This window comes from Paramisgurnus dabryanus, chromosome 12 (assembly GCF_030506205.2).
Source record: "Paramisgurnus dabryanus chromosome 12, PD_genome_1.1, whole genome shotgun sequence".
NCBI classification, from domain to species: domain Eukaryota; kingdom Metazoa; phylum Chordata; class Actinopteri; order Cypriniformes; family Cobitidae; genus Paramisgurnus; species Paramisgurnus dabryanus.
The window spans coordinates 18,603,895-18,619,712 of NC_133348.1; the positions used below are offsets into that span (position 1 = coordinate 18,603,895).

General features: G+C 38.4%; 1 protein-coding gene across 1 annotated transcript in view; it reads left to right on the forward strand.

The window, feature by feature from the left end:
- Nucleotides 1-15,818, forward strand: part of mthfd1l (methylenetetrahydrofolate dehydrogenase (NADP+ dependent) 1 like) — a 48,216-nt gene that overhangs the window by 26,150 nt on the left and 6,248 nt on the right. The window contains exons 21-26 of the mRNA XM_065256995.2: nt 3,547-3,686; nt 3,784-3,825; nt 7,659-7,759; nt 7,866-8,043; nt 8,488-8,595; nt 10,344-10,496. Coding sequence (XP_065113067.1) covers nt 3,547-3,686; nt 3,784-3,825; nt 7,659-7,759; nt 7,866-8,043; nt 8,488-8,595; nt 10,344-10,496 — 722 coding nt within the window. The remainder of the gene's footprint in view (nt 1-3,546; nt 3,687-3,783; nt 3,826-7,658; nt 7,760-7,865; nt 8,044-8,487; nt 8,596-10,343; nt 10,497-15,818) is intronic.

The following is a 15,818-nucleotide window of genomic DNA, read 5'->3' on the forward strand; positions in this document are numbered from 1 at the left end:
TCAATGTGTTAGCATGACAGAAGCTTCATGCTTCTGTATGAGAACAAGCAACAGCCGGCATTTTTCCTCCGCCTGAGTGCCTCTCGCGTAAATTATTAGATTTTGATAGGTTTCGTTTATTCCCCACCACAGAAAACCACCACAGGTTTATCAATGCCATCAAAAGTATTATTTAGTTTTTGTTTGTTTATTGATCACAAAGTACAAAGCAGATGACGAAAACTAGGATTACGTGTACTCATTGCACCGCCATTGTTATTTACAATGCGTGAAATGGTGCGCTGTGATTTGTTGAGTGGATTTATTGCATTCTGCAGAGAAGGAGGACTGATGTTTATCACGTTTTGGGGAAAAAGGGAGAAAATATGACAGAATAACACTGCGGATTTTGAAGTTTCTTTTTGTAAAATTCCTTGCTCTTCCAAGCTTTATAATGGTAGAAAACGAGGAACAACTTCTGACTTTAAACCCCCAAAAAGTAATCCAGGTAATCCACACGGCTCCAACGAGTTAATAGAGGTCTTATGCAGGTAAGCGATGCGATTTTGTAAGAAAAATATCCAACTTTCAATATCCAACTTTTGAGTGATGTATTTTAAACTTTATTAACCATCTTGGACTCACGTGATTCACGAGAGTCACTGCGCAACTTGGCACCCAATGCTCACTACGCTATAAGTCTCTTTGAGTCAAAGATGCTGTTGGTACCGGAAACTAGTTATTATAGTTTATAAAGTTTGAAATATAGATATTTTTCTTACAAAATCACATCAAATACCAGCAGAAGACCTTTATTAACACATTGGATCTGTGTGAATTACTTCTAAAGCCCGAAAAAGTGCATCCATCCTTCACAAAGTCAGAAGTTGTTCCCTGGTCCCCGTTTTTATAAGCTTGGAAAAGCAAGGACAATTACTAAAATAACTCCAAATGTGTTTGTCTGAAAGATGATAGACATATGTATGCCGGATTTCTTGAGGCCAAGTAAATCATAGGGTAACCTTGATATTTGGCTTAAAAAGTCTTTAAATCAGTTGATGATGTTTTACTACATTTTTGAGGCATTTTAAAATATTTAACCCACCCAAGTACAGCCCTACATGCGTACAAACAAAATATTGCCATTTCTCTTTTCTTCATTCCATTTGCTCATCTCCATCCTTTTTTCTCGCTGTCCCTTCCTCTCTTTGTCAGCGGCTGGGCTCAGACTCTTAAAGAATGCTGGGAATGGCTGAGGTCTATGTGGTCCACGCTAACACTAGAGTAATCTCCAGCATTCATCTCAGCACAAACTAAATGTGTATGAGCCCAGTGAAAACACTGCCTACTAAACCAGGCCAAGATTCACACTGAGTTACAGCCTCTTATATTCCTTTGTTTTATGTCTATGTTTCTTCCAACATGTAAGAAGTACGTTCTTCTTCTGAAGGGAGACGTTAATAGAGCCCCCTGCAGACTATTAAAGAGGCTTTGATTTACTACTTGACAAAAAACGACCAGTTGGGGCCTTAAGCCGTTCGCGTCCCTAATTCATGTCCATTTGAGGCATCAGCCTCAGCAGGAATTCTGGGAGTTGTGTTGACTTTAACACAATTTCAGTTAGGAGGGGGGTGTATGCGTTACCTGATGCCAAGGTATGTGTGCTATGTAGTGTTTTCGCAGTGGGTGAGAGGGAGGATTTGGCCTATCAGCTGATTACACACAACAGATCCTCTTCACAGGAAAACCACTGCATTGCTTAGGAATACTGGAATGATGTGATTGTAACCTTTGGTCTACCCAAAAGAAACTGATTACGCTCGGCCTCAGACTGATAGATGGTCTGATAATTCCAGATTTGGTGCAATGTGAATTCTTGGAAGGCAACAACATACTCCTCATCTCACATTCCCCGCAGCATTTACTGAGACAGCTGTAAATCTGTGTCTGGCTGGTGAATGGATGACGTGAGAATGAGTGATGTAGATTGTTTATGTGTTCTCAGTCTCTTTGTTGAACTCCTTTGAGGGTGATTTGCTTTGTTGTGGCACCTGGCTTTCGCAAGGTCATGAGCATTGCCTTCAAGATTGCATTCTCATTCAGTCATTGACTACTATTACAGTGTGAATGCTTTTACGTTTTAATAGTATTTGTGTAAAACAATTTGTTTCCTTTCCCCTGTCCCAATTTCTTTATTTCTTTTTTTTTTTTACAATGACACTTTGAGTTCAGTATCAGTTCGTATAACACACACACATGCACGCATGTTCACAAACACACACACAGAAAGAGAGAGAGAGCTTCAGAAAATATTCCAGACCTCTCTGGTGGAAATAACAACATTACCCTTCCCTCCTGCTCCAAAAGCCTGGGAAGTAGCACAGCAAACTTGAAGGGTTCTGGGAAAAATGGTTTCGTAGAATTACTCTACACTTTGTTCAGTTGTACGTGGAGATTAATACTGACCAGTTCAAACACAAACAGTACTGCCCTACAAAGGCAAAATGCAGTAGCCTAACTTCGTTTTTTGGTAAAAAATGAGTTTTTGTCACATTTAAGACCTTCTTTATCATGTGGATAAATATTTTTAGTCAGTTTCGTTGTTTTTTATTTCTCGAGAAAATAACTGAAAAAGTTAAGTAAGGAATAATTGACGACAGGCCATTGAATTATAAGAAAATAATGCACACCCAAGGTGCAATGCGCATTTTACGTTTTTATGCATACCGTGTACAGTACGTGTGGTGCAAAATTCGTCATCAGAATAGTACGAATTTTTCCGACCATGCGTACTTTGTACATGTAGGTTGTGCATTTGCGTACAGGCCAATCTAGTATGTAGCACAAGAGATGCATGGTTTTTTCACATGCGTTGAAACGTCTGTGTACACATATGAGTCAAATAAACTATACTCAAGGCTGTGTGTCGATTGTGTAAAAAAACAGACTATACTCCAAGCTTAAAGGTCTTTTGCCTTTATAGGGTAGAGAAAATGTCTCTCACAAACAAAATGAACATGGATGGATAATTCAAAACAACGTAGTAGACTGTGAATCATTACATGGCATTTGATAAAACAAACAAAAAATACTTTGCAGGAATGTGGTAAACGCTGCAAAGTAAAGTTTGTGGTGTTCTGTTTTTGTCAGAACATTGATAAGAAATCTGTGAACATTTTGGTGACACATGGAATGTGAAGATGCTAACTGTGAAATGGTTGTAATTATATCATTATTATAAATGAATGGCATTAACTTTCACTGGAATGTGGGACAATTAAATAAAACTCAGACGTCCTCATGTCTACATGAGTGAGAGCATGTGTGTTAATCTTTTATTAGGATAAATCTTAATAAAAAATCTTATTTTATTAAATCTTTTGTTAAGAGGGGTCATTCATAGCCAAATAATTGAACCCAGCAATGTACATTTTCATGCAAGGTTTTTACTGTTGCAGAATGTTCCTTCAGTGCATTGGACCATAAAATGTTATTTACACACCATTACAACATCTTTGAAAATAAATAAAACGAAGATTGTAATGTTGTTGTTCTTTCTCTGCTCAGTGACGGAGGCTGGCTTCGGTGCTGATATTGGCATGGAGAAGTTCTTCAACATTAAGTGCCGGACGTCTGGACTGAGGCCTAATGTTGTGGTGCTGGTAGCCACTGTCAGGGCTTTGAAGATGCATGGTGGTGGGCCAAATGTAAGCGTCCTTTTATTTGTTATGCTATATCCACGTAAACTTGAGAGATAAAATGTATTGTATGCATTGAAAATTCTGTATATTTTTTGTTTTACAGGTTACAGCTGGTGTACCGCTGCCTAAGGAATATGTTGATGAGGTAAGAGCTATTCATCGAAATGCGTACATTTTTATGGAATATTGTAATAAATGACTTATCTGTGCGCTTCATTATATATACACCACTTTGCAAGTCTTGGGGCATCATGCCAGAATTAGATTTGTTGTTTTTGCAATGTTATAGTGATCATATCTAATTGTTTCTCAGTCTAATAGAATACATCCAGAAAAAAACAGGAAATTTGTATTTAGTATTAAAAAGTGTATAAAAATGTAAACTGATGTGTCAAGTTTTTAAAGTAAACTCCTCTTCCACTTGAGCAAAAGCAGGAAACTTTTTTCTCTTAAACCTAAACAAAATTAAATCCTAATTTCTATTTTTAAAGAAATTAGTCTTTTTACTTCATTCTGCTCAAAAATGCTTAAGCTGTGTTTAGTGCCAAGAGAGGGCTCGTTATAGTCGTCGTAGCAGCGACGGCGTTGGTTCCGCGTCGGTTTTCATTTATACTTTTGCGGCGTCGTCCGCGTTGACGTGCAAACACACGCGCGACCGCTGGTGGGCAGTATCCACCCGTGTAACCACAGTAGCAGCGGGATCGTCAGAGAAGAAGAAGCTTGGGAAGTTAACCCACAAACGAAGAAGAAACAGCAACTTGTTGTGTATAATTTGAGAAGACCAAGTAAATAAACAGCGACTTTTGATGCAGTTTGAGTTAAAACACTTCTCAACTTGGCCATTCTTTGTTTTCACCGTCACAAACGGAAATACCTATGACGCAGTTTTTTTTAACCTGACGGGAGGGGTTCTGGTGGACCAATCACAGCGCTTGCGGTCCGCGTAGATCTGATGCGCTGTTAAAATTTTTGCGAGGTGCGGGTCAGGCTACGGATAGCCTACGGTGTAGAACCTACGCACGACTATAAATCGCCCTTTACACAAACACTGACGATGTCTAAAGAAGACATTTAGTCCTGAAAATTTATTATTTAAATTTTTTTGTAAATATTTCCTGTATTTTCTGTTTGTATCTTAATAAAATGGATTGAAAAATAAATATGGACATTAAAACAACAAGTGGTGGTGGCCCAAGACTTTTGCACAGTACTGTATATTTTTTTATTCATGTGCCCTTATAATCTTTAATCAAAAACATTAAAGCCTGTGTAAAGTAATTTCAGAGAATTGTTTCTAAACACATAATAAATGTTAAAAATTGTTGAAATGCCACAAAGACCGTCAACTATGTAGTACTAAATTGTGAAGTTACACCGTTAAACGGTTTTGCCACATTTCTGTGTTCAGGATTATTTGGGTGGGGCTAAAACGGTGGCTCAATGATGCACTGGAGCCACCGAACATGGCCTCGCTCCTAACACAATCGTGTTCATCCATTCAGGTTGTAGCAGTATTTGAAAGGGTCCCGGGAGCTTTCCCGCAAGTGGGCGTGGTTTCAGCGCAGATTGCAAACACGTCCCCAGCGTTTGAGAGCAGAGAATCCTGCATGTTTTTCTAAGATTTTGATGACTTATTTGATTTATTTGATGGGTTTTTTAATTATTCAATTTTGGCTGGGTGGTTAATATCACATTTTTCTGTTGTGTCACAAACTGAAAACACATTTAATATCGGACTTTACACTCTTCTCCTTCTTGAAACAACCTCACTTCACTTGTTTTGTGCGAAGGCGGGGCTATCGGTGACTTGTTTCTTCCTGGGAAAAGATCACGGTGATTACAGTTAGCAATGGCCCAACTGACATGATTCAATTAGTTTTCAATGGATGAAATCAAGTCCCGCTCTACTTTTTTTCTTTTTCATTTCAGAAGCCGTTTTACTCTGACATACAGGGTTCCCATGGGTCCTTGAAATTTGTGAATCTGGGGAAAAAAGACCCTGGGAAGTTTTTGAAAATATACATGCATGGATACAGGTCATTGAAAGTGCTTGAATCTATTTTATGCAAGAAGTTTAAAAAAAATCCATATAATTCCCTGTGTAGTGTAGGATAATATCATAAAAATTCTAGGCTTTTTAAGCACACATGCTAAACTGTTCACTTTAAATGCTTATATCTTCTGTATGCAAATGTTGATTCATACCAAAATGCTTTTTTGCATAGTTGTGTTTGACACATGAAAACGTCTCGGGTTACTTATGTAACTGTTATTTCCTGATAAGGGAACGAGACGCTGCGTCTCCTTTGCCACACTTCCTGCGTCCCTGTTACGCCATCTTTGGCAATATTTCAGATAACGATATACTTCCTGGCTCCCGCGTCACCCTGTCTTTGTCGTTAAGCCTCACCATTGGTTGAATTTGATATACACATTCAGACGCACTTACCCCTGGAGGCGTCCCCAAAGTGTCACCGCAGTGATGCAGCGCAAGTTCCCTCAAAAGGGAACTGTAACAATGTATCTTAAATTGAAACACGATGTAACCTTGCGCTCACCTAATATGTCTCCTCAAATTTAGTCCTTGAATTTGAGGGTATTGGACCTGGAAAGTCTTTGAAAGGTTCTTGAATTTGAAGTTAACAAAGTTGTGGGAACCCTGGATATACGTCACGATAAGAAGTGTTCACAACACAGCCTAAAGCCAGCACTTAGGCTCATCAATTTACTAATGGCAGATATTTTTGTTTAAATAAATCTTTACATATAACATTGTATCCAACGTGTTACATTACTTTATAAAACAAGTTTTCCTAGTACAATTTGTATGAACTATCCTACTCCATCAATAAGTGGCGATATTGCTCCCCAGTGGTTTAAAGAAAATAAAGGGAGGAAAGGGAGATGAATGAATGGCTGTCTGCCCCACCCTGCTCTGCTCCAAAGGCCCAGAGCACATCTCCTCTGCCCCCCAACCTCCCTATTGTGGTTTGTGTTATTCAATTAACCGAGTAAATACAGTGTGCGTTTATGGAGATAGAAACACAGAGGCGTAATGGGAGTTGTAGTCTAGAAAGACTGATGAAAAACAGGTACAGTGTTTCTTCAAGAAAACCCCAGCTGGAAAAATAACTCAAGTGCTTAAGCTAATTGTGCGGTTCGGTAATGAGAAACAGAAGGCACCAAAGCATGTCTTCTGAGCTTTGGATCTCTATTCTCAGAGCCGTTCTGCTCTACAAGGGTCAGTTGGTTGTTAAAAAGAGCAGGAAGTTCCTTTCAGAATGCACTGTACACGGTTTTCTCAAAGACTGAGAGTGACCTCTGATAAAGCAGCTCATGTAAAGAATTTAATTAGAAAAGTTTAGGTGGAAACCCCAACATTTCTAAGTGGACTATAAATTGTATTTATAGCGTACTTCAGAATAAAATCTTAGCCGAAAGGCGTACACAACATGTTTTACTTCAATGTCCATGTCAACATGCATATTCCCAAGACCCTTTGCCAAAGCAATATTAACACAGTTCATCGTGTGTATATGTTAAAGTATGCAATATATACATGTTCCCCCGAACCATTTTGTAGTGTATAATCTCACAGCCTCATAAATTGGTTAGATTTATATCAGCATTCAGTGAGCGAGTTAGCATTCTTCTTCTCTCTGAACCTAAACAGTGACAGGAAGTACTACCATAAGGGCACAGGTTTACATATGGTGGTTTGTTCTCAATGACAGCTTTCCAAAAATAATATCCTATTATTTTCCTAAAATAGGAAGTATGCCAATATATTTCATCGCTTTATAGTATTGCAATGTATCGCAACATATTGCAGCGCAACCACTGTATTTCGATTCGTATCGTGAGATTCTTGGCGATACAGCCTTAAGAAATTGAAATTAGTTGGCTGCGTATTTAAAATGATAGGGGTTATCTATCCATAGTTGATATTTAGTCATTTTATTTAATTTTTGTCTTCAGAATCTGCAGTTGGTTGCGGAGGGCTGCAGTAACCTGACAAAGCAGATTCAAAACGCTCATCTCTTTGGGGTTCCTGTGGTTGTGGCTCTGAATATATTCAAGTAAGTAGAAAGCAGCAATGGTGACATAAACCAAAGCATTGAATTCAAATCTGATCTAAATCATCTATAGGTGGTGCAATAAAGTGTTGTTTGTCTGTGTGTGAAGGACTGACACTCAAGCAGAGATCGATCTTGTTTGTCGCATCGCAAAGGATTCTGGGGCCTCAGCTGCTGTGCCGTGCTATCATTGGTCAAGAGGTGGGCGGGGCACGGTAGAGTTGGCACATGCTGTTAAAGAAGCTGCATCTCAGGAGAGCCATTTCAGATTCCTCTATAGTCTTCAGGTGAGGCCTTGCTTATTTCTGTAACAATCCAATAATGGTCTCAGAGATATGTTGAAGAAGAATGACTGTAGTTATTTTTATTTTTAATCAAGAGTCAAGAATGTCTTCTTGTTGGTCAGTAACAGCACATACTGTAGGAGATTTCCCAGTGTGCATTAGTCAGGGTTGGATGGGGGTTGTAAAACTGTCAGCTGGTTTCAGTTAACCTTAGTGAGTTTTAGATGTTGTGACTTTGATTAACTGATGCTAAGAAAAGGCACTTTCTTAGTAATATTTGTTCCCTGCTCTGACTGGCCTCTATTATCCTATTAGATTTCTGAACACTTGCAATCCCAAACATTTACCCAGAATGCAGACTTTGGGGGATTGTATGGCAATCAAAAACAGAAAGCCTATGTTAAGAATAAAGAAGTATTTGACATTCATCTGTTGTTTTTTATATAGGATCCTATTGTGGAGAAGATTCGGACAATTGCGCAGAAGGTTTATGGTGCGGATGACATTGAGTTGTCACCTGAGGCTAAAACTAAGATTGACTACTACAATGAACAGGTGAGAAAGCACTGACCATTCTCACTAGTATCACATAAGCTTGCTAGTATGTGGTTTTTTTTGTTAGGAGACTTTGGGGTGGTTTCCCGGACAGGGTTTAAATTAAGCCAGTACTAGGCCTTAGTAATATTAGGACATTAAAGTAGTTTTTACAAACAAACCTTACAAAACACAATACTTGTATGCATTAAAGGGGACATTTCACAAGACTTTTTTAAGATGTAAAATAAAATCTTTGGTGTCTCCAGAGTAAGTATGTGAAGTATAAGCTCAAAATACCTTAAAAATAATTTATAGCATGTAAAAATTGCCACTTTGTAGGTGTGAGCTGACATCTTCTGACATCACAAGGGGAGCCAAATTTCAATGACCTATTTTTTCACATGCTTGCAGAGAATGGTTTACCAAAACTAAGTTACTGGTTAATCTTTTTCACATTTTCTAGGTTGATACAAGCACTGGGGACACTTATAACACTTAAACATGAAAATGTCAGATTTTCATGATATGTCCCCTCTAAGATATGTCAGTACATTAAGTGCTTATGTGTTTTAGATGACCGAAATTCTATTTATCTGCAAAACAAATTTACCTGCGGGTATGACATAAAGATATCTTGCAGTACAAGATGTTTTTAAATTAAGTAAGCTGAAACATGCATTTTAGTCTGGGACTAGGATAAGTCCTGTCTGGGAAACCGTCCCAAAATGGGTTTTTTTAAGATTTCATAGCAAATTAAATTGCTAGAAAATTGTACCCATGTTTGTACAAAAAAGAGTTCAGGGAAATTGTTGCATTTCGCTTGATAAAAGATAACAGGTGTCGGGAGCATTCAGTCCCTCCAGAAAAACGCGATTATGTGATCGCATGATTCAACGCATAATCAGCCAAAATCCGCATATTTATGCAGGGGGACGCATTTTTCAAATACGCCACACTTTCACAGCATAATTTGCAGATTTCCGTGCGCAAAATATGCAGGGCTTGCATGATTTCATAATCCTCGCATTTTCGTAGCAAAAATCACATATATCTTAGCAGAAAGTTGAAAAATTTTGCATTTACTTCACAAAAGTGCAGCCATGTCCCCTGTTGACATGGAAATGTTATAAAGTGACGTGAACATAATTGAAAGGCTGCCAACAGTTTTTGCAAGTTCCTGTAATTTTATCACATAAAAAATGCGATGGAATATGCGGGATATTTATGCAATTTAAGAAAACGGATTTTTGCACGCAACAATCACAAAAAAACCTCGAGTCCTAACTAGAGAAGACGCGATGCGTGATCACGCGTTCAATCACAGTTTTTGTCCTAACCACCTGCAATGTTTTCTAATTTCTATTTCTGCAACTTCGCAGTTTACAGCTTCACTTTTACAGAGATCTCATTTAATAAGTGTTGCGCATTATGAATATTACTCATCAAAACATTGACAAGGAGAGACTGATTATAAGTTTAAAAGCAGAAATATATGACAAATCCCTCAAGTCGCACAAGGAAAGCCATAAAAAGCAGAGGGATGCATCTGTGTATGTGTGAGAGAGCAAAAAACGGAGCAAAGGCAAACCGAGCACAACTTTTCTGATTGGCTGTGTTTAGTGATTGACTGTGACGCGCTACGCCCCTTTATCACGTTCAGTATGTACAGACAAATTGCATATCATGTTGCATCTAGTTTGGACACAGTGTAAAGCTGATGATATAAATATTTTGTGATGGGTATAAACTTTGTTCATTTCACACAGGGTTTTGGTGCTCTACCCATCTGCATGGCCAAGACCCACCTGTCTCTTTCTCACATGCCACAGAAAAAGGGCGTTCCCACTGGTTTTGTCCTGCCAATAAGAGATGTCCGTGCCAGCATCGGTGCAGGGTTTATCTACCCTTTAGTTGGAACGGTGAGTTGCTTTGAATTCTGATGAAAGCTCTTGCCTTATATCTTTGTTTTGTTTCCTCTTCCCCCTATGTTGGCATGTCTATTTCTCCCTCTAGATATATTTATTAGCTCTTCACTCTCGATGCCATCTGCTATCTAACATCTCTCTTTTATTACTTCCTTTGCTGGTAAGTAGGTGGACGTTTTAGTTACTAATAGGATCCAGGATTATGTTTGAACCTGTGATCTATGACCTCACAGGCCTTTTAAAACAGCACTTGGCTGAATTCCATTGGCCGCTATGTTTTCGTTCTCGACAGCCAATGTTGTCTAGCCTAAGGCGGGTGTATGTGTCTGTCTAAATTCCTAACAATGTTTGGGCAGTTTTTTATTATTATTATTATTATTATTAATGAAAGTATGGACCCTACATAGGCCTCTGTTAGGGTTCGTAAAAAAAAACCTGTGAGACAGTTTGGCTATGCGCTGTGAAAACAACCCTTACAGCGTGATGTGAGATGGGGCTTAGAACTTGAATTTGACAGGTATGACCCATGCTTGTTTATGCGTGTGTGTGTGTGTGTGTGTGTGTGTGTGTGTGTGTTTTGGTTCTCATTTAAACCAGCTGGTTTACCTAGTTAGACCTTGAGCTGTGAGACTTCAACAGCAGTCCCCTATTTCTTCTTGTTTTATTTTTGTTGTACTTTGTAAATACATAAAACATAATGCTTTAGGGATAGGCCAATAAATCGGCCGATGATGCTTGCTATGCTTTTCAATGAGTAACAGTGAAATGCAGTTACATTCAAAAGCCAGAGGGCGCTCTTGTGCAGAAACTTAATATGGGCCGCAGAAGAAGAACCATAAACGTGCATCTCCATGAAATGGCTTAAGGAGATATTTATTTTGCTGTCCTTCAAACCTTTTAAGGAATTTTAATGATAATAAAGAATATGTATGATGATTATTTTTGACGAATGTTGCTTTTTATCAAATGCATGCTATAAACGTCTCAAGCTAACAGTGATTTAAGATTGATATGGACTTTTTACTGATCAAAAGCCATAGTACATGAAAAAGATGTACGTAATAGTCCGTGCGATTCAGAATACTTTTCATCCAGATATAATTTATGTTTATCGGCATTTATCTTCTTTAAAGCTTGAATGCTTTGGATGAAAGCATCTGCCAAATGCTTTGGTCCATCCATACACTCAAATATCTAAAACATACTTTAAACGATCACATGAAGGTCAATACCATCAAAAACACCATGAAAGCATTTAATTTATAGCTATTTAGATGTAATTGTCAGCTAAATTGTGTTCCTGTGTCTTTGTGTCATATATGGTAAGGCAGCTATAAGACATTTTCCTTTAAAGTGTAAACACTGTGGCTTTATGATGCTTTTAAACCATTGCTCTGTTTAACTGGGCTAAACCTCTGAGTTCTGGACTGAACTCTGCTGTTGTAGCATTGCACAATATGTTCTTGGCAGGATCTTCATCCACTAGTGATGCGTCTGTTTTGTGATGATGGTCATTTGTTCTGACCAGCCTGTCACCTTTTGTTAATACTCGTTTTTGAGTGGCCCGGTTTGATTCATGCATTTTTTTAATGTACTGTCTGTGTATTGTTGGCTGTGTGAGGCTTAGGGAAGGAAGTTGATTTCTGGGTTGATATTAAGGTCCTGGCTATGATGCAGGGTCAGGTGTCTGCAGTGTGGCCTGCTGGGAGATGAGTTGCTCTGACCCACGCCCCTCCGGTTCATCCACTGGTTTGTTCCTTTTCATCTCCATGGGTCTGCTGCAGGACACACGGCAAGCATTCATGACCTCTCACCTTCAACCCCTTGTCAAAATGTACCGCCAATGCTTTGATCTTTTGTCTAATCGTTATCATTTCTATTTGTTTTTTTCTGGTTTATTTTATATTCCTTTTTTACTATTTTCCTATTTATCCTTGACTTTGTCCTATTAGTTCTGTCTGTCTTTTCATCTGTCTTTTGTCTGTCATTCTTTCTTTTTCTGTCTTTATTTCCATCTGTCTTTTTTACGTCTGTCTTTCTGTGAGTCTCTGTCATTCTTTCTGCCCGTCGTCTTTCTCTTTTTATTCTTTCTTTCAATCTGTCTTTTTCTCTTTTTTGTTTTTTCTTTCTTTCCGTCTGTCTGTCTTTCTTTCCATCTGTCTTTCTGTGAATTCTCTGTCATTCTTTCTGCCCATCTTCTTTCTCTTTTTATTCTTTCTTTCTTTCCATCTGTCTTTCTTTCTCTCTTTTTTTGTTTTTTCTTTCTGTCCGTCTGTCTGTCTTTCTTTCTCTTTTTATTCTGTCTTTCTTTCCATCTGTCTGTGTCTCTTTCTGTCTGTCTTTCTCTCTGTCTTCCATCTCTCTATTCTTTGTTTGTCATTTTTGCTTTTTCTTTGTGTCTGTCTTTCTTTCTGTCTGTCTTTTTGTCTGTCTGTCTGCCTTTTTTGTCTTTCCGTCTTTCAGTTTTTTTCTTTACGTCTGTTTTTTTTCTTTTCGTCTGTCTTTCTTTCTGTCTTTCTTTCCGTCTGTCTGTTTTTTCTTTCCGCCTGTCAGTCTTTTTTTAATTCCGTCTGTCTGTCTTTCTTTTTTTTCTTTTGTCTGTCATTTTTCTGTCTTTCTTTCTTTCTTTACATCTTTATCTTTCTGTCTGTATGTCTTTTGTCTCTCATTTTTTTATTTTTCTGTCTGTCTTTCTTTACATATGTCTTTCTTTCTTTTTGTTTCTCGTTCTTTCTGTCTTTCTTTCCGTCTGTCTCTTTATCTTTCTATCTGTCTTTCCATCTGTCTATCCTTTGTCTTTCTTTCTTTCTTTCTTTCTCTATTTTTATCTTTCCGTCTGTCTGCCTTTCTGTCTGTCTGTCTGTCTGTCTTTCATTCTTTCTGTTTGTGTGTCTCTTTCTGTCTGTCTTTCTTTTTGTCTGTCATTGTTTCTGTCTCTCTTTCCGCTATTCTTTCTTTTTATGCTTTTTATCTTTCTTTCTTTCTGTTTGTTTGTCTGTCTTGTCTGTCTGTCTGTCTTTTATTTCTCATTCATTCTTTCTTTCTTTTTCTTTCTGTCTGTCTATCTTTCTTTACATTTTTCTTTCTTTCTTTCTTTCTTTTTTTCCTTCTATCAGTCTGTTTTTCTTTCTTTTTTCTGTCTGTCATTGTTTTTGTCTTTCTTTCCTCTCGTCTTTCGTTTACATCTTTTTTCCATCTTTCTTTCTGTCTGTCTTTTGTCTCTCATTTTTTCTTTCTGTCTGTCTATCTCTCTGTCTTTCTTTACATTTTTCTCTCTTTCTTTCTGTCCATCTTTTTATCTTTCTGTCTGTCTTTCGTCTTTCTTTCCCTCTTTCCGTCTGTCTGTCTTTTGACTCTTGTTCTTTCTTTTTCTGTCTGTCTGTCTGTCTGTCTTTCTCTTACCTTCCTTCCTTCTTTCTTTCTTTCTTTTTTTTCTTCCAATGGTACTATAAATTCAGCCTCAGTTATTTCTTGCTCTTAAATGTGTTTTATGAACACCGTTTCCTGTCTGTCAGTTTTGGTTAGGTCGTAACTAACAATTTAGTTGCATGTCACATTAAGGTCTAAACCTGCAGTTACATGCATCGGTCGGCTTTACCAACCAGGTTCTGTATGTTTGTCTGCCCAGTCCTTTCAATGGAAGCCCCTGAGGGACAAAGCAGACATGGGGGGTAACAGAAGGAAGTGGCTGATGTCATACACCAGATATGTGAGGGAGAGGTCAGCCAGAGAACAATGAGACTCAATGGATCTTATGGCGCTTTTCCATTGCATAGTACCCCACGGTTTAGTTTAGTTTGGGTCGGGTCAGCTTACTTTTGGGAGCTTTTCCATTGGGTGCAGTACGTAGTACCCGATACTTTTTTTCGTACCACCTCGGTTGGGGTTCCAAGCAACCCGAGCTGATACCAAACGTGACGCGAAAACACTATAGGTCACTGATTGGTCTGAGAGAAGCGTCATCGCTATAATGTAAATATTAGCTTTAGCTTACTGCTAGCTTGCGCTGTCTCAAGCAAACATGTTGTTATCTGTGTTCTGCTATAAGTTTCCAAACACCCTTTTAGCGATGAAAAACATCCACAGGTTGAGAATCCGGGACACAATAACAGTTTTTTCCAGACTTGCAGTTTGTGGCGGCACATTCGCGACGTGCACGTCTGCATTATAAATGCATAAATGCAACTTGAATGAGGCTAAGCGGAGCGCCGTCGACTGACGCCACGGGTCGGGTGTTTGAATAAACTGTCATGTGAGACAGAGGTAGTTATAAACGCGATGTGCAAACATCTATTTGTGGTGGCCAATTTTAATTTTGTGGCAGACTGAGAAATAAATGAATGTATGGGAATGTACAACAACGCTCTCACGTGTATGATGTCACAGCAGTAGGCAGCGTAAATATAACGACACGCCTATAATCCCTCCCCCTACGAAGTGATACTAAACTCGATGGAAAAGCTAACCACACCAAAGTGAGGTGAGCTGACCCGACCCAAACTAAACTAAACCGTGGGGTACTATGCAATGGAAAAGCGCCATTTGCTTCCACTCAACTCAGGAAATTTACTGCTCAAATCCGTGTCTGCTGTAAGCCGCACAATAGATTTCTGATGGCGCTGCTGGAAGGCTCACTGTGTTCTGGCAGCCTGACATAGACACTGATATGAACAGATGCTAGTAACAGACTCTCTTACGCATGTTGGGTTTACTTGTTCTTGAACACTTCAGCAATTTCATAATGGAGCATTGTCTATGGAAATAATCGGCGGAATAGCTTTGCTTAATTTAGAAAGCAGATAGGAGCTTAACTAGATTTTTGTGTTGACAAACAATTGACCAGACACACAAGCAAACATTTAAATGGAACAACAAAAAGCCATGTTTTTCTTTAATGAGTGAAGATTTGTGTACTTATTAAGTAAATCCTTGTTTGTTTTTGGTGCAGAAGATATCATCACACTGTTACTAACTTTCTGTACAGCAGGCTATTAAAGATTTGTTTGAATGTGCTGTAGTAGTGTTAAAGTGTGTTCTTACAAAGTAACATTCATCAAAATGTACTTTGTAGGGCCCAAACTCTGAAGGTGTGCAGGGAGCAATTGTGTTTTTTGTTTGTTTATCAGGAAAACAGGAAATCGGTCATGAGTCTGCATCATCTCTACAAGGCAGTTCATTTATTCTGATAAGCCAATAAAGTTTTCATGGGTCATCAGGGATGAGAAGAATTTTTCTTCTTATTGAATTAGAGTGAGAGATGGAGAGATAAGGTTTTGTGGGACTAATGGGAAACTACAGTAGTGTTGGAAAATATTT